The sequence below is a fragment of the Ambystoma mexicanum genome, chromosome 3p (genome assembly GCF_040938575.1).
Source record: "Ambystoma mexicanum isolate Mex_15411 chromosome 3p, UKY_AmexF1_1, whole genome shotgun sequence".
Lineage (NCBI taxonomy): Eukaryota > Metazoa > Chordata > Amphibia > Caudata > Ambystomatidae > Ambystoma > Ambystoma mexicanum.
Genome location: NC_090925.1, coordinates 1253465633 through 1253493070, shown reverse-complemented (window position 1 = coordinate 1253493070; position 27438 = coordinate 1253465633). Strand labels below are relative to the sequence as shown.

The window sequence follows — 27438 nt, the reverse complement described above, 5'->3', positions numbered from 1 at the left end:
CATTTCTGGTGGCCATCATGGAAGAAGGATATTAGAGACTTTGTAATCTCCTGCGGTGTGTGTGCCCAGAATAAAAGGGAGGGAGAAACCAGCCGGCCTTTTACACCCTCTGGATATTCCTCCCTGTCCATGGCATACCCTGTCCATGGATTTCATCACGGACTTACCTTCCTGCTCAGGGTATAATACCATTTTAGTAGTCGTGGATCTATTCTCCAAGATGGCTCACTTCATTCCCCTGAAGGGCCTACCTTCGGCTTCGGTATTGGCCCGAGAATTCTTAGAAAACATCGTTCGGTAACACGGTTTTCCCTCGGTTTTAATCTCTGATAGGGGAAGTCAATTCATCTCCCACTTTTGGCGAAGTTGCTGTCGTCTAGCCCAAATTGATATAAGACTTTCAACCAGTCACCATCCCCAAACTGACGGACAAACCGAGAGGATAAATCAGACTCTAGAGCAATATCTGCGTTGCATGCTCCAACAAACTGAAAACCCTTGGAAGGATATTCTTTGGATCGTTGAATACGCTTACAACAATTCGACTCATTCTGGAACCGGGAAGACTCCCTTCTTCCTATTATACGGACATCATCCTAGAACCTCTAATCTGGATCCTCCCCAAGAATTCGAAACACCTGCTGTGGATCATTTGCACTCTGAGATTACCCGTGCTTTTAAAGAAGCCACTGCCCATCTGCAAAGAGCTAAAGCTCAAGTCAAAAAGGGAGCAGATCGACACCGTAAAGAGGCCCCTCACTACGCAGTAGGAGATCAGGTCTGGTTATCCACTAAGCACCTGCCTCTAAAAGGACCCCGCACCTTCAACCCGAGATACCTTGGACCTTACCCCATCTCTACTATAGTTAATCCAGTGGCGGTCAAATTGGAATTACCTGCGCATATGAAAATACATCCAGTATTCCATGTCTCCTTATTAAAACCAGTACAACCAGAAACCCGATTGACTGAACTCCCAGAACCTGTTTTGGTAGACGGAGAACTCGAATTTGAAGTAAAGAACATTCTAGACTCCAAGATCTCCAAATCTAAGTTATATTATCTGGTTGATTGGAAAGGATACGGCCCCCAGGAAAGGTCTTGGGAACCCTCAGAATATGTCCACGCACCTCGTCTGGTCAAGAGATTCCATCTAAATCACCCCGACAAGCCAAAACCCCCGGAGAAGACACGCTTAGGAGGGGCCTTGAGGGGGGGGTACTGTCATGATCACTGCTTCCAAGGAGCCAGGACCAGCCCAACGTCCTTGGAAGCAGGCCCCTAACCCTAATCCTAGGCACCAGCCGGTCCCCACGGGAACCTTTTGGACCTTGTCCTGGCACCGGTGGCACCAGGCTCATCAGAATCATCGGTCCCGGCACTGGAAGCGCCGGGCTCATAATATGTGTGCAGATGCTTGGGTGGACTTACCTGCAGCAGACCATGCTGCTTACTTACCAGCCTATTAGAAGTCCTCTGTGAACAGGAACTACTTTCTTACCTGGGTGGGGCAAGCTCCACTCCCTGGATTCAGCACTGGAAAGCTTCTGGAACTGGAACTCTTTTCTTACCTAGGCGGGGCCGTGGAGGAAGACGCCTCATCACTCTAAGGCTATTTAAACCACACCCGATAGACGAAACGTGCTTCGCGTTATTCTGCATCTGCAGCAGAACGCTCACCGAGTCTGTTCCAGCCTTTCTTCTTACGATCCTGAATCTGCAAGAAGCATACTCACCATTCCTGCATCCTGAATCTGCAAGAAGCATACTCACCATTCCTGCATCCAGTCGAGAGCAGCACCTGCAGAGACAAGAAACAGCAGGTTAGCAAGGCAGCCTTAACTCGCAGTGCTACTCACCTGATCCATCGGCTGCGGTCATTTTCGGCACGCTGCACCTCCGCCGGCGAAGATAAAAGCATTGTCACTACTCACCGGCACTCCGTGAATTCTGGATTTCTTCACACTGCATCGCCGCCTGCGGAGATAAAAGCATTGTATCTACTTACGGACATTCCACGGACTCCGGCGCTGCAAACCAACTTCTGAAAAAACAAAAGAAGAGACATTAGACAGGTATTTACTTACGCCCATCGCGCTCTTCGCAATAGAACGCCTGCAATACTCCGGCGTCTCTTCGGCACGAACTACGCTGCAAGGGGAAAGACAGTTAGAGCAATTGCATTTACTCACGCATTTCCAGGCGCTTCACTCCATCTTCCTCAAGAGTCCTGCAAGACAAAAGGGAGAAAAGCATTATACGAAGTCCTGTTCAATGTTAACGTGCCTTGCACCTAAAGACTATAAAGACTAAAAAGGTGTCTGGAAACTCACCGCTCGTGCAGTTAACGACAGTAACGGTCTTCTGAGTCCAAGAGGCCTATGTTTCACCAGTGAAGGAACTGGCAACAGCGCCCTGCGCCCGACGCAGATGGAGAGCCCAGCATTCACCTATCTAAGGTGAGCACGTTGACCTGGGGGTTCTACGGAGAGGGAGAGAGAGGAATAGGGACAGTGAACAACCCAGACCATTAACTCCCCATATTCTTTCACCTGCAGAAACCTACGAGTTCGACACACAGTGCGAAGAGGTTCGACCCCAGAAGCCCATCGGGTTCTGCACATCACCTTTCGAGTCACAGACACCTTCCTGCCAAGATCAGCGCCTCCGTGGGAATCAGGTGAGCGTTACATCAAGATGGTGGCCTTTCTGTGTTAACTGTGTTTAGTAGTGAACACTGAGACAATTCAAAAGTGAAGAACTATGAGGATCATGTCTATTGTCGAATACCAGAATGAGCTCAAGACCTCCTCTTCAAGGATTGTCTTCTCCCCAACACTCTCCACTCCCCAACCTGCCTAAGACTGGGGGCCTCATTCCGAGTTCAGAGGTAACCACGCCGCTATTTGCTATTTTTTTTTATTGCAAAGGGAACTCATAGTAGGGCGGTAAGGGTTAAAAGGCACTGGTCTCGTTACCGGTGACCGTTAACCCTTACCGCCCTACTCGGAATGAGGCCCTGGGTGATCGGCTCCCCACGGTTTCCTCCCGATTGGTGTAAATCCCTTGCTATCAAACTGCCCGCCCACCTGCTCTCTTGTTTCTCTTCTTCCCTCACCATGTTCTTCCCCCTATGATTGTAAAGCCTCCATTGCTTCCCAGAGCTAGGTCCATGCTCAATAAATACCATAATAATGATAATAATAATCCCATCAGCTGCCATATTAAAATCCCCTAAAATCAAACATTTATTGAGTGTAGAAGAAATACTGAACGAATTTCCATGAATATGTAGTCAGGGTGAAATTTGCACAGCAATTTCACTTAAGATTTGCTCTGCCATTTCGTAACTTACTGTAACACCATTGTGTATGATGCAAAGTAAAGCAAAATGGTGGAGGTGAGGCCTTTGACAATTTGGGGCTGGAATTTCCTGGACCGAAATGGATTTATTTTGCCTACTCCTGATCTGGATATTAGGCCCGTTTATAGAATAAACCCTGAATTGGTTTTGTTAAGTTTCCCACACTAATACCTTTTCCTACAGACGGTTCCCTTTCGTCTTTAGTATGTCCCTTATGTCCTGTAGGGCTTTGTCTGTACCTACCCTAACACAGATCTATAAGATTATTGTGAGAAAAAAAATTCAAATATCTAAATATTGATTTTTTTAACCCCTTTTTACCCGATATATATGCGGGGGGAGAACCCTTGCAAACACCCCAATACCTTCCACCTGTTTTATTAACTTAACTCACCCCCCAAAATACATAGGTTAAACATTTTCGAAATTCTGTATTTTGGGATTCAAAATGATTTTATTCTCTATTTTGGTATGAACCCCCCCAATCCTAAACCTTGTTGCGAGTGACAAGGCACTTTGATTTACCCCAGCTATTAGCTGGAGGTAAATCCGCAGAATTTCCACCCATATTTAGCAGAATTACTGCAGCAGTATTACTGCAGCAGTAATTCTGCCGAAAATGCCCCAGTGAGTCCAATGGACTGAAATGAAATGTGAACTTGCACCGTCACCGCCACTTGTAATCCAGCGGTAATACCGCCAGTGGGGGTAACAGTAATTGCGTTGGCCGGTATTCAGCAGATTTACTGCCAGAATACTGCTCAGCTCGTAATGAAGCCCATGGTCTCTTGTTATCTTCCATGGTGGTCTCTCTAGTTACACATTTTGTATCACCTGGTCGTTTTTAATACTAGGAGGAAAGTCCTTCAGAGGGCAGTATTTCTCTCTCGGTTGCAGCATGCTTGGAATTCAATCCCCTTCTAGCGATTCTCAGTGTAGAGCTTCTTCCCCCAGTTCACACTTACTGTTGGCTGTAAAGAGCCGGAAAGCTACACAAGCACTTTTTCATTCCTACTCACCTTCACAGTTCTTCTTTAATCCCAACTTGTTCATTAGCGGTAAGGATGGACGATCAACTGTATCCTCGTTGATGGTGGTTTCTTTGAATGCTTCGTACCCATTCACGACCAGAAAGTTCTTCCAACCCATCTGAAAGCGAAAGATGTTCCCATACTTCTTACTCAGCTGGAAGGAATCAGAAGGTATTTAAATACAAGACAGCTTGCTATTCTGCAAATAAATCTTAGCCTGACACTAGAAGAACATGAATGCAAAATTCTAACAACCTTACATCAAGAAAAGCCTGTTGGACAATTACTTTATTGATTTCTTGCAGATGTAGATGAAGCGACAAACAGTGTTGGATATGAAAACTCAACCACAAAAGAATTATAAATATATTATGAGTACAAAGACTGAGGGTGGAAGAAAATGTAGGCATGATAATTAGTACAAAGATTGTGTTATCATGAGAACCATGGTGGCTATACAGAACAAGGCCTAACTGAGCCTGTGTCTCAGGAAATCCATACATGCTTACCTGCTTTGAGGTTTTGAGCTTGCAGAATGTGCCTGCAGCACTAGCCAAAGATATATTTTGCAACTGCAAAAGCAATTGGTATGAAATGAAACTATGCATTCTCCATACTATGTGATTTCTATTTGCTGAAAAGCAGTTGATTTATAAAAGTATGCCTAAACAGCATGATTCTAAAATGCCTCCCAATAAAGCAGCTGGTTAGGCCTTAAGCTTCTGCATGCCTCATATACACTGATCTTCTATTGACTTATTTGATTTGAATGAACTGAGCTTTAATTTGATTGAGCCTGAAGTTGAGCCATCCTGATTAGCAGCCAACAGAAGAAAAGGTATGAGGACACGGACAACCCGCCTGACCCCCATGAAGCCCAAGCTGGTGTTCCACTTGCTGAGACTGAAATAATAAAGAATTTTCCTAGCTCTGCAGACATACTTGCCTTGCTGTTCAACGTCGCAAGAGGTGCTACAGAGATGATAATTACCCTACCTGAGCTTTCCAGGAAAGTCACCAACCTTGAAGGTGCATGGGCACGGTGTAGAAGAGACCTGTGAGTTTAGGGGGAGATAGAAGATTTAAAGCATGTAATAAGATGAAGACTAAGATCATAAAAAAAAGCTTCAGAATACGAATACAGAGCTTGATATCAGAAGCCAAGACAACCAGCTATGTGATTGCAGGGGTTAGTGAGGAAAGGGGCAAAATGCCAGTGGCATTCTGTCTGTGGCCAACATTGGTGCAGAATATTTTAATGTAGTCACTCAATCAAAGATGGGGCTACAACGCTGATATGGGCTATGTCTACAGGGTTGTGGATAAGATTGGTGACAAACCGAGACAGATTATTCCTGTTTTTCCCAAATTGTCCATAAAGGAGGCTGTTGTGTGTGAACCAAGAGAAAAGAGAAAGACACACTAGGCTTCAAAGGATCCTTTTTAGTGCTAGTGAAGCAGAATGCTTTTTGGGACGAAAGAAATCCCAAACATAGCTTTCCACAGAGTCAAACCATTAAAAACAGCGACCTTGAATATGTACTTTTCAGAAGGAGTCATGATAAAGTGAGACCCAATTTAGGAAGTAATAACTGGACAGGAAGACAGCTGGGTATAAATGGACTGGTAGATGGGTGTCAAGCAGAACGGAGCAATGGCGCGTACCTGAAGACCATTGAGCAGGGGTCGCCACATTGTCGGTCATAGTCTTGGGGAAGAAAATGAGGTACCAAAACAAAAACCTACACCTGCCAACTGACTGTAAACAATGGATCTTCCTGCACCACGAAAGGGTGCCCCAGATTAACGTGATGCAGGAACAGTGTGAGGCACTGAACTGGGCCACTACAGTGGAATGGTATTTGTTCAGCAAGAAATAGCTGAACCCAGCAAGAATGGTAATAGCCAAACAGCAATCAGCAAGTCACAAGGGAAGGTAGAGGAAGGCCACAGGATTGAGAAGAGGGATCACGGCAGAGAGCGAGAGCAAGACCAGGCAAAAGAAACAGGGCAGGAGAGCACCAAAGAGCAGGTGTATGAAGAGCAGAGGAAAAACGAGGGAGCGTAAGCCAACAAGAGTGTTGAGACACGCCAAGCTATGCGCTATGTGTTCTTTTGTGCCTCGCCACCATAACAAGGTTGTTGGGGTCTGGTTGTCTGGCAAGACCAAAATGGCATACGTGATCACGTAACAGATGACGTGTCATCGGTGGAGCTTTGAAAATGCATGGTGGCGCCAAGCAGTCCCGGGTGACCGCAATCGAGGGGACCGAAGTCACTGCTGCATGCCCGGGAACAGCGGAGTGGAGGCCGGTTGCTCCCAGGTAAGTGCAGCGCCGCGTAGGCAGCCACCAATGTGTATATAACTTCCTGATCCGCGACCATGGGATTCGGAGGAACGGTGGAGTGTAACATTCTGCCCTCGGCACAGAAATAAACAGGGCACCAGGCTTCCAGGGGAACTGCTGATAGAAACGCTGAAACAATGAAGGAGCATGCACTTCCAATGGATCAGGTACTGGAGCCGGCCACGAGAAATACAAGCATCACATATGGTCTCAACCTCGTATTCAAGGTCCCCATCGATCGGAATAGGTGCTGGACGTGGACAAGTCTGATATGAGTTATCTGGCAGGAAAGGTTTGCAAAGTGACACATGGAACATCAGGTGGATATGCCAGATGGTTGGAAGATCAAGTCGAAAAGCTCCAGGAGACACCTTCTTGATGGTTTCAAAAGGATCCATAAAACGAAGTGCGAATTTCCGGGGACAGTTACTTAGAGGCAAATCGCGGTTACTGAGCCAGACCTTGTCTCCAACAGAGTAGGATGGTTCAGGTGTCCTGCAGCTGTTGGTGAAACTTTCTTTCCGTGCCTTGTTTTGCACTTAGATGTCAGATACAGTCTTATGTATATCCTAAAGTTTCTTTATCAGGATGTCCTCCGACGGCAAGGAAGAAGCAGACATGGTAGGTATTAGTAAGATCTTTGGATTGAGTCCAAAGGAAAAAAAGAACAAACTACAACCTACGGCTATGTGTCTGGCATTGTTATATGTCACCTCAGCCATGTCCAGAACAGCAGCCCAATCACTTTGAATGGAACAGGTGTAGCAACACAGATATGCCTCCAGTGTTTGATTTGTTCTTTCCTTCTGCCCGTTTTTCTGCAGATGGGAACCAGAGCTAAGGGCCCTATGAATGCCCAGTGCTTGACAGAGGGAAGTCCAGAAAAGTGACACAAGCAGACATGGTAGGTATTAGTAAGATCTTTGGATTGAGTCCAAAGGAAAAAAAGAACAAACTACAACCTACGGCTATGTGTCTGGCATTGTTATATGTCACCTCAGCCATGTCCAGAACAGCAGCCCAATCACTTTGAATGGAACAGGTGTAGCAACACAGATATGCCTCCAGTGTTTGATTTGTTCTTTCCTTCTGCCCGTTTTTCTGCAGATGGGAACCAGAGCTAAGGGCCCTATGAATGCCCAGTGCTTGACAGAGGGGAGTCCAGAAAAGTGACACAAATTATTGTCCTTGATCGGTGCTGATTTCCTCTGGTAGCCCATGCAGATGATAGATCTCTTAAGAAAGGCTTTTGAGGTCTGGTATGCAGTATGCAGGGCAGAAAAAGAACCAACATGAGCAGGTTTATTGAAACAGTCCACTAATACTCATATACAAGTGTAACCATGTGATGAGGGGAGGTCAACAATAAAATCCATTGCGATGGTGTACCTATTTCGGGTTCATAAAGTTCAATCGTATACAAGTTCTCTTTCTTCATACAATGTTGCCGCTTGCAACCTTGAGCATAACATAATCCAGTCTGCTATCAGTTTCTCCAACTCACCGGTTGTGCTGAACTCGCTGGCATTGCTTTGCCGTCGGAATCAAGGACAGTACCACGTGGCAATCGCTTCTCCCCATCTTGGCTATCAATGCGGGAGGGCCCTGTGTACCTTTTACACACACTACATCGCTCGGCAGCTGCAATTCCCGGTCTTACGTTTCTTTTCCTTGAGGCTTCTTGAAAGTCACAGTCCTTTGTTGAAAAGGGCAAGGGTAATTCCCTCCTTGTCGTCCACTCTGGTCTCGCTGCCTTTCTCCTCGGTTTAAACTGCCATCTCGGAAATGCTACTTCCTCGTGCGTTTTGCCTTATTCAGAGTGTGCTTTCGTGCTCCGCCTTTAACCCGTGTGGAGAAGCGTGATGGAAGTCAGGTGTGTGTAATTATCAGTAATTGCCTGACTCTGCCTGATCCCTGCTTTGGGACATGTCAGGTATACAGCTCTGGTGTTAGTCCGCTGTCGCTCATGATGAACTGTCTGCGAGAAAGTTTTTGTGTTGGGAAAGGGGGGGGGTTTGAGCTTGTATGTATCCTACCTGGTAGAATGGGGAAAAGGGGTTATAAGGAAGGGGATACTGCGCCTCAACCTTCGGTGTCCCACTTCCACTCCCCAAAGACCTCCCAGCCAGGTGATGCCCCCACACTGGTCCACCCCCAGGAACTTGAACCAATAGCGATGACTATGTCCTGGCCACCTGGATGACAGATTATAATTGTAATTTTTTATTTGTAGAGCGCTTATACACAAGTAAAGTGCTTCAAGGCGCTTCAAGGCGGGAAGGGAACAAGGGAGTACAGTTTTCATTATTAGGTCTTGAAGGTTCTGAATGATGTACAACAATAGCTAGCATGCTAGGCCAGAGGCATATATACTAGTGAAGTGCTTGACACAGAGTGAGGGAGCAAGGAGAGGGAGAGGAGAGGGAAAGGAGCATACAGGTCAATAGAACAGTACTGACCTGGCCAACATTTCGGGATTGCTTGGTAGTTGGTCATCAATTTGCCTATGAGTAATTCAAGAACAGTCCAGCTAGGGAGGGAAGACAGAGGGAGGACCGGACAGACAGACTTGCAAGGCCTAGAGGGGGGACCGGACAGACAGACTTGCAAGGCCTAGAACATTCAAGGTGAAGGAACGTACAAGTGCGCAAAACAGGACTTACAAGGGAGGGGAAGGGGGATAAGTGTGCCCCGTCCAGCAGGGGCCCGGGTTAAGTGCACAGTGGGTGCCCTATCATGGAGCATATTGCAGTAGTGCCGGGCTGAGTGCGGAAGCCCGGAGGCAAGTGCAGGACTGGCAAGGGAGCCCGGGACCTGTGAGAATCTGGAGGTGCACCAGGTGACCAGTCAGCTAACTGAACAGGTTGGGGAAGAGAAGAAGGGAGGGGAAGAAGCGAGAAGGAAGGAGGTTAGCAACGGAGGGGGAGAGAGAAGGAGGAGGAGAACAGGTAGGTCTTGAGGAATTTCCAGAAGTTAAGGAGGTCAGGCTCAAGACAGATAGAGGTAGGTAGGCTGTTCCAGAGGGAGGTACCTGCTGAGGATAAGGATATACCCCCAAATCTGTTTGGAGAAAATGCTCAACCATAGAGAGTTGGAGGAGGCCTAGCGAGGGCTCTAGATATGGAGTATTTGGGAAGAGAGCATTGTAAATAGTAAGGGCCCGACCCCAGAAGGCCTTGTGGATTACGCAGAGGAACTTGAACTTGATCCCTGGAGACTAATGGGTGAGAAACCAGCAGTACATCCAACAGGACAAACCAAGTAAGTCTGAAAAAATTAAATCCATAAACTGCTGAAAAACGGCAAGGACATTGCATAGACCGTAAGGCATTACGCAGTATTCGAAATGCCCCAGGTAAGATATAAAAGCGGTCGTCCATTTGTTGCCTGGTTTAATTCTCACCAAATGATAAGCACCACGTAGGTCGATTTTCATGAACACACAGGCCTCATGTAAGGACTCCAATATGTCTCGAAAGAGAGCCCGGGGTGTTTGTCTTTAATCCTTAAATTGTTCAGCAGGCGGTAATCAACACACGGTCAAAGGGTTCCTTCCTTGTTGGGCATACAGAATAGACAGGCTCCTGCTGGTTGAATATAGCCTTTCTCAAGACAATCTGTGATGTAGCGCTGCAGTATTTCTTGTTCTTGCATAGGGAGTGAATATACACAACCATGAAGGATTGGTTGATCGGGACACAATATTATTTCACAATGGTAGGGACGTGATGGGGGAAAAGGTATGCCTTCAGGCAGAGAAAAACCTTGTCGGAAACAGCATATTCTGAAGGTCGCTTCGGACAGCAGGAAATTGACTGAATGGGACTCATATCGGTAGGAGATTGAAGAAGGTTGAGAGACAAAACAACACCTTCTAGTACAGTAGTCTGAACAAAAGATCATGGTCTGAGTATCCCAATTAATGTAGGGGTTGTAGAAGACCAGCCATGGCAGGCCAAGCACCAACGGATAGGAGGGTGACTGAATGAGGTCGAAAGCCAGTGTCTCATGACTTTGGTTAATAGTTAACATAACAGGCTCGAATTCGTGGTTTAGAGGGCCTGAAGCCAGGAGTGTCCCATCTATCCCCTCTACCACCGGTATGTGCACCTTCTGATGGGGCCTTATTCCTTGCTGTTGTGCGAATAGTATATCTATATAGTTGCCTGAGGCTCCCAAATTCACCAAAGTCATGGTGTTCACATCCGTTTGTTGGTGCCCCCGGACACATATTCATTTGTTATTGAATTTTCGTTATAAAGACTGCATACCGGGCCAAACGGGACAGTTGAATGAGAAAATGACTCCAATTGCCATAATACAGTCACAAGTTGTTGGTTCATTGTCCCCACCTCTCTGTGTCAAATAAGGAACCCCGTACAGCTCCCAGCTGCATGGATTCTACCCCAACATCCCCTGGAGGAGGAGGACCTATCGGAGCAGAACAGGCCTATTAAAGTTGCTTCATCAGCGTTCTGAACGTCTTTCTGTCATGCGATGATCTATCTTGATCACTTGGTCTATCAAGGCCTTAATCGTTGCAGGTTCTGGTGTATGGACCAACTCGTCCTTCCGTTCTTCTCTCAGTGTTCTGCAGAACAATGTCTTTCTTCTGGTCATGGTGCTTCTTTAGCCAAATGGCAAAACCATCTAAGGAAGACGATAATATTCTGTGATCCTTGTTTGATATCTAGAAGATAATTTGGGCTATGGCTGCTATGTTAGGCGACTGGAACGCCTCAAGAAAATCCTTCTCAAAGTCTGCAAAAGAATTCAGTATGGGGCTCCTAGCCGATATGTGAGCCGTTGCCCGAGCCACAGCATTCCCAGTTAAGTTGTTAAGGATAAATCCTATCTTGGCCCTGCCTTACAAAATGCACAGGACAAAAAAAACTGTACTTTGCAACGTTTACAGAATTCAGTAAGGGTCCTGGGGTCTCCGTCGTATTTAACAGATCCTGAAGTGGCCATAGTGCTTTCCGCAAGAGGTGACATAGTATTTTGCGCCATAGTTTCTATTAGAAACTGGTTCTTTTGTTTAAGGGCTGCCATTTCGTGGCACAGGGCCATCACTTCATTCCTTAATTCTTGAATTGCCTCCATGTCAGCGGTTTCTGGAGACAGGCATCTCAATCTGTCAAAAAGAACTGAGCGTTGGCGCATACCTGAGAATGAAGACCGTTGAGCAGGGGTAACCACATTGTCTTGGTGAAGAAAAGGCAGTACCAAAAACCTCCCTATACCTGCCAACCGACTGTAAAAAATGGATCTGAGGCTGGATGAAGGTGAAGAGGAAGTGCAAAACCTACTCCTGCCCCACTCACCATAGATGCATGAACTGGGAAAAAGAGCAGAAAGAATAATGAGCGCACTCACCATTTTGCACCAGTCCCCACTGCACCCATGGGTGACAAATATGTTGAAAGATAATCACTTCACCAACATTGCAACCTAAAAGGAACACAAACCTTGCCCTGAGTGGATGAAGAGCTTCTGGGTGCCAGCAGAGATACTTCAATTGACAGTGCTGACTAAAAGGGCTAAGAAGACATGCTACATTCGCCTCAATGCAGCAATACCAACATGCAGAATCTACAAAACACAAGAATTCCTGTTTAATGGCTTATAGATATTTACATGAATTAACCCTATGGAAAAGCAAAAGTATGTGGACCAGTTAACAGCGCTATAACTCATTATTCATGCATTATCAAATGGCACAGTCTAAGCCATGCCTGGTTTCAGGACATTACAGCCAAATACACTTGTCTTACTGAAGTGCAATGGCGCTGGGATGGCGCAAGACATAGAAATCCATCTGGCAAGCCCAGCTCAGTCAAGGTCATGTAACAAGGTACAATTCTGCTCCTTTAAACAACAGTGAAGTAAGCGCAGACAGCATCAATAATGCTTATAAAATACAGTTAATTCAACCCAGAGTATGGCGACAAAACACGTGACTCAGTGGATCTGACAGCCAGCCGAGGACTCTTCTATAAGAACGAAAAGACAAGCTCTCACAATTCAGACATGATTTGCAACAATGTCTAACAAGAATATCGGCATGATGCATTTGAAAGCGAGGGCATTCAAAGGTTCCTAGTGATAGCTTCGACATCCAAAGCATCGAATGCAAAAGCGAGGGAGTGTTTGGCCAAGTGTGGCCACATCAGGAGACTTTGCTAGAGACCGTGCTGCTCGCTGTGAAACTTGCCCTGAAGTCTTTTTTTGCTGGCAACTGGAAAAAAGGAGGAGCCAAATTGTTAAAACACTCGTAATTAGCAGAGTGTGGCGGAGTTTTTGGTCGAGTGTCGCCATGTCAGGAGACTTTGCTGGAGACCCTGCTGCTCGCCGTGAAACTTGGCCTGAAGTCTTTTTTTGCTGGCAACTGGAAAAAAGGAGGAGCTAAATTGGTAAAACACTCGCCACTAGCGGAGCGTGGCGGAGTGTTTGACCGAGTGTTCAGCTAGAGTGTGAGCTGGTGTGCATTTACATCCATACCGCCCTCTACAACAAAAATCCTTTGTGATCTGTACTGCCCACTGAATTTATATCGCGAAAGAGGGAACTTGAAGAACTTGCTGTGCGGTGGTATGAGAACTGCGAGGGATCCTTCTTTGGATCCAAACCTGTCGGACATCATTACAAATACAAAGGTGAGTGGAGTGCAAGAGACTGCTGGCAACCTGGGCATCGTTATTTCTCTGCCATGCCCTTTGAATGTTGTAAACGTAACAATTACTGCTACTACCATGTCATCGCACATGATGCCCCACATTCCATCTTGCATGTTGCCTAAGCCAACAGAATTTGATGCTGAAAGTCACCTGACACCTATATCTCTTGAAAGCACTCCCATAGAATTGCTTAGTCAACAAGAACCACCGGCAAACATAGATTGACATGTGAATGTTGATCCAATGGCAGTTAAGTCAGGAGTCGAATCCCTTGTGCCTTCTGACAATGTATCGCTAAATCAGAAATTGCAAACATTTGAGCCAACAGGAGGAGCTGAGGCATTACTTTGCATGAATATCGCAACCAATGCAATTACTGGACGAACGCTTGTGTCTCAAACCTTGCCTTCACCAGTCAGAACATCTGCTGAGATTCATTAGGTGATGAAGTAACGCCAGTCTTTGTCCAAAGCATTAACGCGATAGCAAAGGACTATCATGTAAAACCCGCGGTTAAGTAACAGCTGAATCTAATGGCATAATACTGCCCGGTGTGCTTACACCAAAGCATACAGCAAATCATGGTCCAGCAACGAAGCCGCTGCCAGTATTACGGACACCAACTACTGCGGCCATATCTGGCTTCTCTAACAAATCTACTGTTCATTTGTCTGAAAATGTAAGAACTGATCTTAGTATCACTGATAAGTATGAAACATTGGCTGGTGGTAAAATAAAGCAGAGGCATACCCCGAAAACAACTTTCCATGCCGTACTAGTTACCAGCAAAGTCTAATTGGAAACCTGGGGGAGTGGTAGTGGGGAAGTCACACTCCCATGAACGCCAACAATAAAACAACCATTGCTTTCATTTTTCAGGGGGGTACACTGCTAATATCCAAAGCAATCTCGATGCCGAGATTCCTGACCAGCTGCTTCTGGAATCTACCACCTCTCTGGAAACAGCAGGAACGAACATGATAAAGTCGTCAAACATCGGCATGTCAAAAACACAAACAGAACATGCCAACAGTCTAGATGACATTCAATCAAAGTTACATCAACCGAACCTAGATAGATTTGAAGATGCCTCAACCCAGACCTCAACTCATAAACAGAAGGACGACATCCCGATTCAAGCTAACTCTGATCAGAACTTTATAGTTGTCTCTACATTGACCACAATCAAGGTTATCTTTGTGGAAGCTTTTGTAACTGCGATTCAGAACGAGATGGACACGAGCCAAGCAAAAGCAACCACTGTGCTTCATTCAATATTGGATCCAGTAATCAAAGGCAGAAAAAAACAACGTTTGTCACAACGGCTGGGATCTAGGAGTGCTAACTGAAAAACATCTGACCTCAATGAAAAATCCTTTCAACCCAGACGATCAGAGACCGTCAAACCCCGAGTTGATCGACAAACCAACTGAGAACAAAATAAACAGTCATACGCCTTCACTGTCTGCTCTTGATACATCTATTATCTTGAGTGATGAACCGAAGGTAATTGATGCATCAGTGACAGATCCAAAGGATGGTCCATCAGTGACAAATTCAAAAGATAATGCTATTCTGATTGAACCAGAAGCTCAGGTGTCAAAACCGCAGATATGTCTGATATTTGTGAAAGGAGTGATAGTTCTAAGACCGAACATTGAAAAACATTACCATAATTCAAAAAAGCATCAAAGAGTAAATCTGGGTTAGTTCCCCCCAAAATCAATGACACAAGGGCTCAACACTCAGTGAAGCAAAAATTGACCAAGACTAATGACAACATGTCTCTTAAACCAAAGACTTGATAACTGAAAAAAAAATCCCCCGAGAACCACAGTAGGAATGAAGCAAATTGATTTACAGCTCCCAAAAAAATCACCTCAGAAATAATATCTGCTAATACAGAGTCTTCAGTCATGGCTTGTCAAATTCCGACCTCAATCAAACAAGTGAGAGACAATTCGGCACCTGAATTAATGGAGTTATCCACATACTCCATCACTGAAGCTAGTGAGAATGAAGACTATGAAGCAGACATAGGGGGTCATTACAACGCTGGAGGTAGCCATGCCGCTATTTGCGGCATGGCTAACCCCATTCTGGGTACCGGGTCCGGGTTCCTGGAATGGGGAAATACCGGGCCATTCCGACCTTGGAAGGCCCGGTATTTCGAAATTCCAGGAACCCAGACCCTGTACATCCCCATTCCCATTCGGGCCCCCATAGGGCTCAATGGGAATGGGGAGGATGCAAACAACGGGCCCATTAATGGCAGGCCCGTTGTTTGCATCCTGGTCTGCTTGCGGGACCCGCTAAGGACGCCTGGTACAACCAGGCGTCCTTAGCGGGTCTCGAGAGGAGACCTTGTAATGAAGCCGTAGGGGGTAAACAGGGCCGGCAGCTCTACCGGCTCCGTTAACCCCCTACCACCTTCCGTGTAATGAGGCCCATAGAAGCCATATCCACGGCCACCTCACATCCTGATAATGAAGCGGACACTTCAATTTATAAAAATAAAGTGGTATGGAAACTTGTTCCAATGGGACCGCTTAAACTATTTGTAGAAGAAAACTGTACGTGTGAAGACTGCTTGAAAATCAGCAAAGCCAAATCAACATCTGTTTCCACAGCTCATCAAGTCCCACAATCGATCAACCAACGTACCATGGTTGATACTCAGGCTGCAATTGCTGTAACCAATAAGGAAAAATTGAAAGAAGGCATTACTAATGAACCAGACTCTGTGGTATCACCAAGTGTGGAGGAACCTACATTTCCACAGGTCACTACAGTAGTCGGTCACACATATCCAATCACTGTGCCTGTGTATTCTTATTATATATCACCATTAAAATTGTCAAAGCAACATCAAGCTAGCCATCATGAATCAGCAAGGCAACAACAGATTCGATTAGCGCATCATGAAGGTGGATTGTTGATTGAAAGACTCTGTCCTGAGGAAGATGGATTCATCCTAAATCGTGCAAATTTCATCAGGCTTCTACACCATGTTCCTTCAGTGAGATCATTAGTTTCAAGTGACATAGCTAGAGTGGAGTTTGTGGACGAACAAAGACTGGACAGAATATTGATCTATACCACAACCCCATTAATAGCACAGCTATTAAAACAAGAAGTGTCACAATTGAGATCATTGAGTTTTGATGTCACAGAACAGCCAATTGTAATTCGACCAATAAAACTAGCACTCAAGACTGTAGCCAATGTAAGAAAGCAGTCCCCGAGAAGAAACATGACAGGAAGAACAACAGCACGCTGTAATAGCGATGAGAAACTTCCTTATAGAAGAGAAAGACGTGATCACATCGACACGCCTCCAGGCATAGAACATCTGACCATTTTAGATGATCCCCTCAAAGAGATAGCAAGGTCGTCTCCATATAGAGTCTCAGATCGACAGGAACAATCACCTAGAAGGAAGGATCAAAGATTGTCAGCAAAAGGTTCTGAAGACAATTGGAAATGGTTGATGGGTCTAGTGGCAGATAACATTCAAATACCATAGGCCAGGTCATCAATAGTCAATAACCCCCTGACAATTGCATCATGGAACACCAGGGGTTTCACTCATCTTTACGCCCAGCAAAATGATCAGATTGGAGAATATGATATATTTTGCTTACAAGTGACCTCACGATCATGGAAGGATACTCCACTCACCTAAATCCTGCCACTAAGGGCTTGAAGGGTCGTCCAATGTCAGGTCTCTTAATTCTCATTAAAAATCAACTACAATTTAACATTGTGGCTGAATTTAATCTGACTTCCCTAATTCAGATACTTGTGGGCAAAATGGAATACATCCAAGATAAAGTAAACTGCACAATAGCTGTATTCAACTTGTATTGGAATCAGAGTACAATGACTAGCCTTGGATTTCCAGGTCAAATGGAAAGGTGGATCGATCACTGCAGAGAAAACTGGCCAAACACAATGTTTAACATCTGCGGAGATCTAAATTGCAAGTGTTTAAACAGCAATGATGAACTTATCATCGTCAATACTATCATAGCTACTTCAGCTGAACGAAGAGGTCTCCAGTGGAACATGGCCATGGAAGAGAAAAATCTGTCGATCCTTAATGGTTCAACCTTGGAAGATTCACCAGCACAGATTACAAGGAAAAATGTCATCCAAGGTCATATTTTGGATTAGTTATTCATTTCAGAGTCACTACTCACCAAGGACAACAAAATGAGAGTGGTACATATAAACAATAGTGACCATAATCTGCTCTCTGCAACTTTATTACCAGTATCTTATAGAAATAACTATATGGACTCAACCCCTCTAGAAGTAACAATGGGTAAACATTGATTTAGAATAACAGCGTCGAAAATACCAGAGGTGACTGCAGGATTAATAATCTCAATAAACTCACCGCAATTAAAAGGACCAGCTAAGACACTTGATTATGTGAATCTCTTTAAAAATGTTGAAATGAAAAGTGTATGGGAACAATGTGTCTGCCTCCAAACCATATTTTTGATGTTCAGATCATGGCCCAAAAGAAGTTCATGAGACAGCAATTGAACATCCTAAAACACGATAATTCTCCAACAGCGCTGATACAAAAACATAAAATCCGACAATATCATCGTAACTGGTTGCGATGCTACAAAAAGGTCCTTATTCGAAATGATGCAAAAACCATGTTGTCATGGTTGGAAACAAAAACACTGCTGAGATATGGAAGATGATAAATAATTCAGAAAGAGATCAAGACTTGTTAATCATGACCCCAATAGCTCCTAAGAAATGGATCGCTCACTTCAACTCCTTTATATACAAATGAAAACAACCTCCCTGTGTGTGAAACCCTGTAATAGAATGGCATTTAATAGATACCTCCAGCGAAATGATCGTGGAAATTATTAACAAACTATCAACATCACAAGCTTGTGGTCCAGATGGCCTTTGTAACATAATGCTAAAAGCTGATGTTGATCAGTGGGCGAATTTTCTATCAACCTTGTTTGCCTGCATCGCCAAAGTTAATCAGATACCAACATCCTGGAAGAAATCCATAATAGTCCCAATTCACAAAAAAGGTAACTGGGTAGAACCTGTAAATAATCGCCCATAGCGCTGCTTGACGCCCCTGGCAAGATCTTTGGCACCCTAATTCTTAAAGCGCTACAACATTGGGCCAAAACTTCCAACCACCTAGACTTGTGGCAAGCAGGATTTGTTCGTGGGATTGCGACTGCTCTTAATATATTCATCTTAAACCTGCTTAAGAGCAGAACTGAACGAAACAAAGTTTACAAAATCTATATTGCGTGCATTGATCTTACGCAAGCGTTTGATAGTGTATCTTGACCTCGACTTTGGGCAAAACTATCATAATGGAAATGCCCATCCTCCATAATAGCTCCTATTCAAGCCTTTCATCAAAAAAACACTCTTCAAATACGGCTCAATAAAACAGGTTTGCTGACGAAATCTATATTAACAAACAGAGGTGTGAAGCAGGGATGCCCCAAGGCATCTGAAATATTTAATCTCTTCACCTCAGATGCTGGCGATGCCTTTCAGGATATTAGGCACTTTCCTCCATCAATCGCAAACATGAAAGTGGGAACGCTCATGTATGCTGATGATGTGGTCCATATAGACCAGACTCCAGTTGGCCTCACAACTATCTGAACACAAATGGCCTCATCATCAATCCAAAAAAATCAGCCATTTTGCCTCTGGGTCTGCAGAAACATCAAATAAAAGCTAAAGGTCTGAGCTGGTCGCTATTGGGGATAAACATTTCAGTGGTACAGTCGTTTGTTTATTTGGGAATCTGCCTGAACTCAAGCAAGGTAGATGCACCAAAACAACAGGCTCTGATTAAGAAAACAACAAATCTAGTAAACCTAGCCAAAATGTTGACAAAAAATATTGTAATTTCAGTCTCATACCACTAATCAAATTTTATAAAGCCAAAGTGGTTCCTATCTTGACGTATGGAGCAGAGACCTCATTCAGCTTTGATGTAAAGAACAGGTCATTATTGGAAGGTCGTTTCTGAAAAACAACATTGAGACTACCAAAGGGAACTCCAATCCAATCAATAAGCATAGAATAGGGTCTGACTTCATTGGCAGCAATTGCCGAATGGAAGATGTTTGCCTTCTATAGGAAATGCAGAGATGATCAGGCAAAAGGAGGCTTTGTTTGTTTGAAAGAGGCCCTATTGAAACAGTCAGAGCCAACATTGACTAAATGGGAAGATAATGTTTGATCATCCTACACCGCTTGCAGGAAACCAGTGACACTTTGATGAATAATCCTGATAAGATCAAAAGGAAACTTTATTCACTAGACTGGTTCAGTACTGAAGATGAAAGACGTAAATACAAGGGAAAAGGAAAATTATGGGAGCTCAGTCAAAAACCACACTCCATTCCAAATTATCTGAAAATATTCACACTTTGGTTTTTCTAAGACCAGTTTCTACGATTCAGATTAAATTTGATTCAAACCAAAGATACCACTTGGTGTAAAACTCTAAAAACAAGTCCTCAAACATGTTGTTTATGTAATGAAGAACATTTTATTGAAGACATATGACATTTGATGATGGATTGCATAGTCTTCGTGAGCCAGAGAACAGTCATAATGTGTGATGTCATCAAAAAGTATGGCCACAGACCAAAGGACCTATGGTGGAAAATGTTACTAGCCAAAGAGAAGACACCAATAACCCTGGCTCTCGTTAAATTGTTAATTATTATCAAGGGACAGCTCCCAGTGGCAAACTAAATGAAATTACATGGTGTAATCAATCTCAAATTTCTTTTATTCGTTTGAAGTGTAAATGTGTGATTAGAGGTTGTCAAATGTATAACCATATAATCACGTTAAATAAATTTAAAAAAATTAAAAAAGCCTAAAAAATGCATCAAAAAATGCTATTTTTTCACTTTTTTTTATTTATTGGGGGTTTCCCCCATGGGGGTGGGGGGCCTCCCATCCCTGTTTTTCTTACCCCTTAAAACACATTTTTATTTAAAAAAAATCTTTACCTACAAAAAAATGCATTTTTTCAAGGCTTTTGCATTCAATGCTTTTGCATTCGATGCTTTGTATTCGAGGGAATCACTGGATACCCATTCAAAAGCACTTGTTATTCATACATACTCATGACGCAGAAGAGACAGTTACTTTTTCGTGGTGAACAGACACATTTCAACCTGGGAGCAGATTTTGTCTCAAGCCTGGAGACCTCAGCTCTAGCCAATCACCATCCGAGGCCCCATGGGTGGGTAGCTTTTGAACACTGAACCGATGGGAAAACATTTACAAAGCAACATTTTTAGAATTAGCTAATGGGGAAGAACAGCCAAACCAGCACCCTGACAACGTAGGACCAATTAACAGGGTTTCTATAAGGGAACATTATATGGCTAATCACTCAGCAGCCAACCTCAGGATGAGATAGGTTTCTGGGAGCTGGCTGAATTTTGTGATGTCAGCATGATGCTGGTGTGTTACAAAACTGTCTTGCAAGCCAGTCCCTGGGAGAGAGAGTGCTTGGATGTCTGTCCCTACGCAAATCCCTTTGTGTTTTTGGCCAATAAACCACCGTTTGAAACTTGCTGCTTGCCTGGGCTCCTGCTGCATTCATTTTGGCAAAGAAGGGGGGTGTTGGGCCTCCTGGGACTTCTGATCCCAGGGACCCTGAGAAGCCCTAAACCTTTCTGGAGCTCCAATTCTCCCCAATAAGGGTTAATCTTCCTGCACCACGATAGGGTGCGTGCCCCAGATTAACGTGATGCAGGCACAGTGGAGACACTGGACTGGGGCACCACAGTGAAATGGTATTTAATCAGCCCGAAATAGCTGAACCCAGCCTAATAGCCAAAGAGCAATCAGCAAGAAACAAAGCAAGGTAGAGGAAGGCCACAGGATTGCAAAGAGGGAACAGAGGTCGAGAGCAAGACCAGGCAAAACAATCAGGGCAGAAGAGCACCACAGATTGGGTGTACGGAGAGTAGAGGAAAAACGAGGGAGTGTAAGCCAACAATAGTGGTGAGATGCGCCGAGCTAAGCGCTTCTTGTTCTTTTATGCCTCGTCACCATAGCATATTTGTTGGGGTCTGGTTGCCTGGCAACTCTGAAATGCTGTGTGTGGTCACTGAATGGATGACGTGTCATTCGTGAATCTTTGAAAATGCACATGCCAGTGCCCAGCAGCCCCATGCAGTTCTATGTGATTCCATCGCCCGTTTTATTCTTCTGGTGCATTTTTCTTTCTGGCGATTATTTGCGGCGAAAACTCACCATATTTTTGTGGGAGGGCTATCCCACCCAAACCCCCTTCCCAGCTATTTAAAGCCTAATGCACCCCACCCCTTATATCCCTTTACTCCCACCCCACATATTTGTTGATGAATTTGTGCACCAAAAAAGAAATTCGACACCAAAAAATGCTGTGGAAAAAAACAGCTGAATGAACGTTGTACCGTCCCAGGCGACTGCATTTGAGGGGGCCAAAGTCCCGCTGCATGCCCGGAAACAGCAGAATGGAGGCTGGCTGCTGGTAAGTGCAGCGCCACGTAGACAGACGCCAACGTGGATATAACCTCCAACCTCCCGATCCACGACTATAGACAGTGGTGTGTAACAGTAGGACTTACCCTGTAAGTACAAAGTAAGCTGGAAGTAAGCTGCTGTTGGGCTGGATACGCTGCCCAGGACTCTTTTTGGACTCTTTCTCTCGGCACCTCTGTTACTTGAGACCTGTAAGGAGGAGAGGAAGTGCGGGCTGCCTCTTGCAGCGAAACGACTGTAGGACTCTTTGGCTCGTCCTGGACTACATTAACTAGAGTAATTATCTTGGCTGCACGGAGCCTTTTCTTTTTGTTACCGTACCTGCTTTACTCACTGATAGTGTGTGGGTTGGCTCCGTTCTTGAGGGCTGGGTTCCGGAGCAATAGTGAAGGAACTGAGCTGACGGGGCTCTAACAAGGCCCCCAGCCTTTCTGCTTTGCGCACTCTGCTTACTAAAGCAGGGGGGTTCGAGCACAGAGCACACGCACAAAGTAAGCTGGAATTAAGCTGCTGTTGGGCTTTTATTATCCTTCCCTCTCTTTGGTTTGGCCAGTCTATTCTACCTTTTTGAACTTTAGATAACTAACTAAGGATGTTCTTCCCCACTTACTTTTCCCTTCTCGCCATTTAGAATAGTCCCGCCAGGTCGGGGAGTAAGGTTGGTAATCATAAAAGCAATGCTGTTTCAGGGGTCCCCCAGAGTCTGAAAAGAATGGCAACTGTGTTGCAGAATAGTAAAATATGCCGTGCATCCACCAGTTTAGCCAAGACTGCCAGTGATGCTTTGACTATGGACAATCAACCCCCCAGTCCCAGCAGAGGCAGTGAGGTGGAAGCATTCAGGGAATATCCTGAAGCACACCAGACTGGGGAAGGGGGAGGATGGACTAAAAGTAAATGTTGCACTCCAAAGTATTGTGGATGAGGGAGGTATGGCCTGGGATGTCAACACTGAGGAATACAAACATTTAAAAAAGCTGAAATTAAACAAGAGGTGGAGCTCTCATACATGCATTCACAGATGCTGTCATGGTCACTGGACAAGGGTCCAGTCCTCCCTCGCCTCCATGGTCCAAATGGACCAAGTCCTGGCGCCTCTGGAGCCAGCCTCATGAAAAAGTGTGCCTTGCACACTTTGTGCCTAAGGCATGTGCAGCAGGGCTGGGTGTGGCCATAGAACATCATTGGAAGGCACGTGCAAGAGTTCCTGGGAGGGACAAGGTGGAGCCACTAGGCGAGGCTAAAGGGAGGGGCCAGGGCCAGCCTATATAAGGCCAACCCATCCACATGCCTCTGCTTCGAGTTATTTTGCTTCCTGCAGCGTAACGCTTACCGCTGTCCTTACCTGAGCATCCACTTAATTCCTGCTGCTCCATCTCTGAAGACATCTTACCAGATTCCAACAAATCCATCGCTGAGAATGCTTCTTACCTGAATCCAGCTACTCCACCGCTGAAGGCGTATCTTACCTGATTCCAGCTACTCCATCGAGGCATCCCTTACCTGAATCCAGCTACTCCATCGCTGAAGGCGCCTCTTACCTGAACCCAGCTACTCGACCGCTGAACGCACACCTTACCCGCTTCCAGCCGCTCCATAACTGTGCGCGTCTCTTACCTGCATCCCATCACTATCGGAGTCGGAGGTCTCTTCTCACCTGATCCGGGCACCCAGCTACTTAGACCTCCACTTCTTGCCTTCTCCTTTGCGGTACCTTCATCCTGCAACTGCGAAGCTGCGCCGAACATCCAGATTTCGTTCTACGCCGCCGGCCTTCTCCTGCAAGAGAAAAAGAAAACAACAGGTTAGAAATCATATAGAAAATGAATTACTATTAATGATCAAGACAAAAGACATTATAATAAATGAACTATAATCATAACCAAAAGACTTACCTTCTAACTGGATTCGTCGCAGCCGGTCTGGATCAACACTTCCACGGACCAGTGTTGCAACTAGGTCCACTGTACATGCCCCTGCTATAAGAAGCAGGATGGCTAGCTCAACATTACAACACAACAGGGGCAATACCAGCATCCAGAACAGCAGGCTCTGCAGCAACAGGGAGAGAGAGGCGATCCAGGGGAGCCAAGTCTTGGGAGGGCTCCAACCGTGCCCCAACGCCCCCGCAGAGACCAGGTGAGCGTAACAGATACACAAAAAGATGGCGAGCCAGTTTTTGGGGGATGAAGACATCTCGTTTACGCCAGCCAACCTTTCATTAGAATCCCAGGTCCCAATTCAGTCTAGCTTTTTGAGTAAAAGAGAGCCACGAAACCAACATGTCATTGAGGAGGCAAACATTGAGGTAAATGATATAAATCTAGATGACTCCATGATGTCCCAAACAGTGAAGATGGAACTGGGTAAGTGTATTAGACTTTCTCGGGGTCCATCGACACCGGTAAATGCTGCACGGAATGGATAGACAATGTACATCTTTTTAAAACCCTTCCACGAATGGGGACTCTTACACCACATAGTGTTTTCAGCTAATGCAAAATTCCCTCTACCATCGGCCTCACTCTTCACTGATGCAAAAAGAACTTGGGGAGGTAATGAGCAAAGTGTTCTGGGTAAGCAGGAGTGGCAGATGACGCCTGAGAAACAGGACAGCATCCCCTACCTTTGCATACCATCCACCCTCAAATTCCAGGTGTTTCTCTCACGAGTTCCCCATTCCTAAAAATAATTTTCAGTTTGAGGAATCACTTCCAGTGATTTCCAGGATACTAAATCTCCTGGACAAGGGGCATGAGCTTACCCATTGGGAAGTGAGAGACCTAAAAAGGATTGTATTGGACTCTCAATTGAAACTAAATAGAGTGGAAGGCTTTCTAATGGGTAAGTTTGAAGGTAAGGATTCCCAGGAGAATGAGGCACCAGCTCCAACCTATTTGACAACAAAATCCCAAGAATCCCAAACTATGGTAGTTGGAAGTGAGGGTCCTAGCTTTAGTGCTGTATTGTCCTCCCAAAATAGGTTGAATATGAGAGGTTCTAATCGGAAACAGTGCTCTGAAATTAGAAGCAGAAGAGGAAACGAGGATTTTTGGGTGAATTAAAGAGCTCTCTTTGAAAATCACTAGATTGGAACATGGTATACACTGTCCCAATTACAACTTTGGGGGCAGTGATGCTGGCCATAGAAAAGGAAACCTCCATTCACGAGCCCCCAGATAGGCCATCCGCTCTAACTGACATTACAGAAAATAACATAAGTGTAGTGGGACTTGGAAACAATACTAAAAATCAGCGAGGATGAGCAAAACTAGGGTGGTGAGGGCTACTCCCTTTCGAGGCATCAGAACCGTTTGGCTTTGAAAGCCAAAAAGAGGCTGCTAAAGAAAAGTTCAAAGCCTAATAAGATAGAAATGAAGATAAAAGAATCTAAGGTTCTATCAAATGAAGTTGCCTTGTCAGATCTAATACAACTTAATGAAGAAAGCAGAATGGCCTTGCAGCTTCACAATATTAATGCTGCTATCCTTTAACCCAACTCAACTTTGGAAAATAAAAAAAATTAATATCTGATATCTGCCGGCAGCAGGCTAGGTGTAGGGACCGAAAATGGCACACTGCTCACACAGATGATGGGGGCGGAGAATAAGGATGTGAAACAACTCCAACTGTCAAACTTCTATATAGGGTACTAGAGAAATCGACCTCTAGACAAATAATGCCAGAGGATGCTTCAAGCCAGGTGGTGGAAGTGCCCATGACCTCTGCTCAATCAAATAGATTAGGCTTTGCCTCAAAATCTCATGATGTAACCCATACTCCTCTCCCCACAGGGGTATTGAACCTCCCAGATCCTGTTAGTATAGAAGAGAAAACCCAATCAAAATCAGGAGAGACCACTAAGGATGATGTTGTGGCTGTGGAACCAACATTGTCGTTACATTTATCACACCAGTCTTTTGATGAAACTGATCAAAACAAACTGGATTTCTCAAAAGCTACCAAAAAAATCAAACTGGATATATTACTATTACAGATCTAGCCCTGCTGAGAAACCAGGGGTCCATGGATAGCGATTGGGAAACAAATGGAATTTCTATGCGGGACCAAAATGATGGCTCGAGTAATGTGAAGATGATGGGAGGAGGGAGCCAAACACAGCATATACATGTAGGCCAGTTGGGCCATAGGGATAAATCTGATAGGGAAGTGGAGACTATCTCCTCCCAGTCTTTCCACTCCTGAGCACCTGCCCAAATGAAGGAACCTCTGGAAGAGGGAAAAATGATTCCATATGAGCCTACTATGCCCTCTCATATTATGGACTGCGACTTATGTAATGTGGAGGAAAATATTCTATCCCGAATATTCGAGTCTATTTCTCTATAATTTGTGCGACATTCTTATGTACAGCACTTTGGATTAAAGCGCTATATAAATTCAATAAAATACAAAATAAAATACAAACTGGAGGTCCTTCTTCCCTCAATAGACCTTGTGTTCTGTCGCTGTTCAATGAGGTTCCTCGATTAAGGCTGATCTCCTCGGCAGACATCTGTCTGGTGGACTTTATCCACCCTACGCGTCTTGATCATGCGCGAATTGTCCTGAACACTCAAAAGAACTTTGATCTGATTTTGCAGGAGAGTGAGCAATTCAACAGGATGGGGTATGATATACTCATCTTTAGCAACGGGTGGGAAAATGTAAGGGACTCTATGCATCAGAAGACTAATCTTAATCCAGCCAGGAAGGAAGTACATCAACCTAAGGATGTTAACATGCTTCCTAAGGGGGGGATGACCAGGAATGGAGATGGCTTGCTCTATCATTAAGAGAGTCCATCGCACAAGTCCAGAATATGCATCAAAAGCTTTAGTCGCTCAAAACCATAAATGGTGACTTTTATTGTGGAATTCCAGGGGACACTCGAATTTGTTGGCCTCTAAGACACTAATTTACCAAATTAAAATCTTTGTACCTGTGTATACAGGAGTCATGGCTTACTGTCCCCTTACAATTAGATGGTTTTGAATGTATACAATATATGCCACAATGGGGCTTCGTGGCAGACCTGCAGGAGGCCTTCTTATTGCTGTTAAAGTTGCAGTGGGTACGCAAATATTGGAATCTATCTCATTATCAAGTGGGGTTTTGGGTGTTGTATTGGAATACGTGAAAACTCACCGCTCGCATTTCATTCTTGTGTTGAACATATATTGGAATCCCCTAAAATTGTTGGGCAATATTATTATGTTCCTAAACAACTGTCTATCGTCCATGTTGCTTAAATACAGAGGATTAGATGTCATAATAGCTGGAGATCTCAATTCAGAAATCAAATATGGAGAAGGGATGAATAAAAAGATGGGTTCCACCGTTGTAAGCCCCATGGAGAACTCTGGGAACATTGAGGGGGCACCCTTTACAGTTACACACAAAACAACTAATGGGCAGATTTGTCGAAAGCTATTCGATTACTGGGGTGT

At 44.7% G+C, this 27438-nt stretch overlaps 1 protein-coding gene across 1 annotated transcript in view; it reads right to left on the bottom strand.

Moving 5' to 3' along the window:
• The window catches only part of LOC138581419 (cytochrome P450 2D17-like), a 670196-nt gene that overhangs the window by 514565 nt on the left and 128193 nt on the right, over positions 1-27438 (bottom strand). The window contains exon 2 of the mRNA XM_069652733.1: positions 4384-4549. Coding sequence (XP_069508834.1) covers positions 4384-4549 — 166 coding nt within the window. The remainder of the gene's footprint in view (positions 1-4383; positions 4550-27438) is intronic.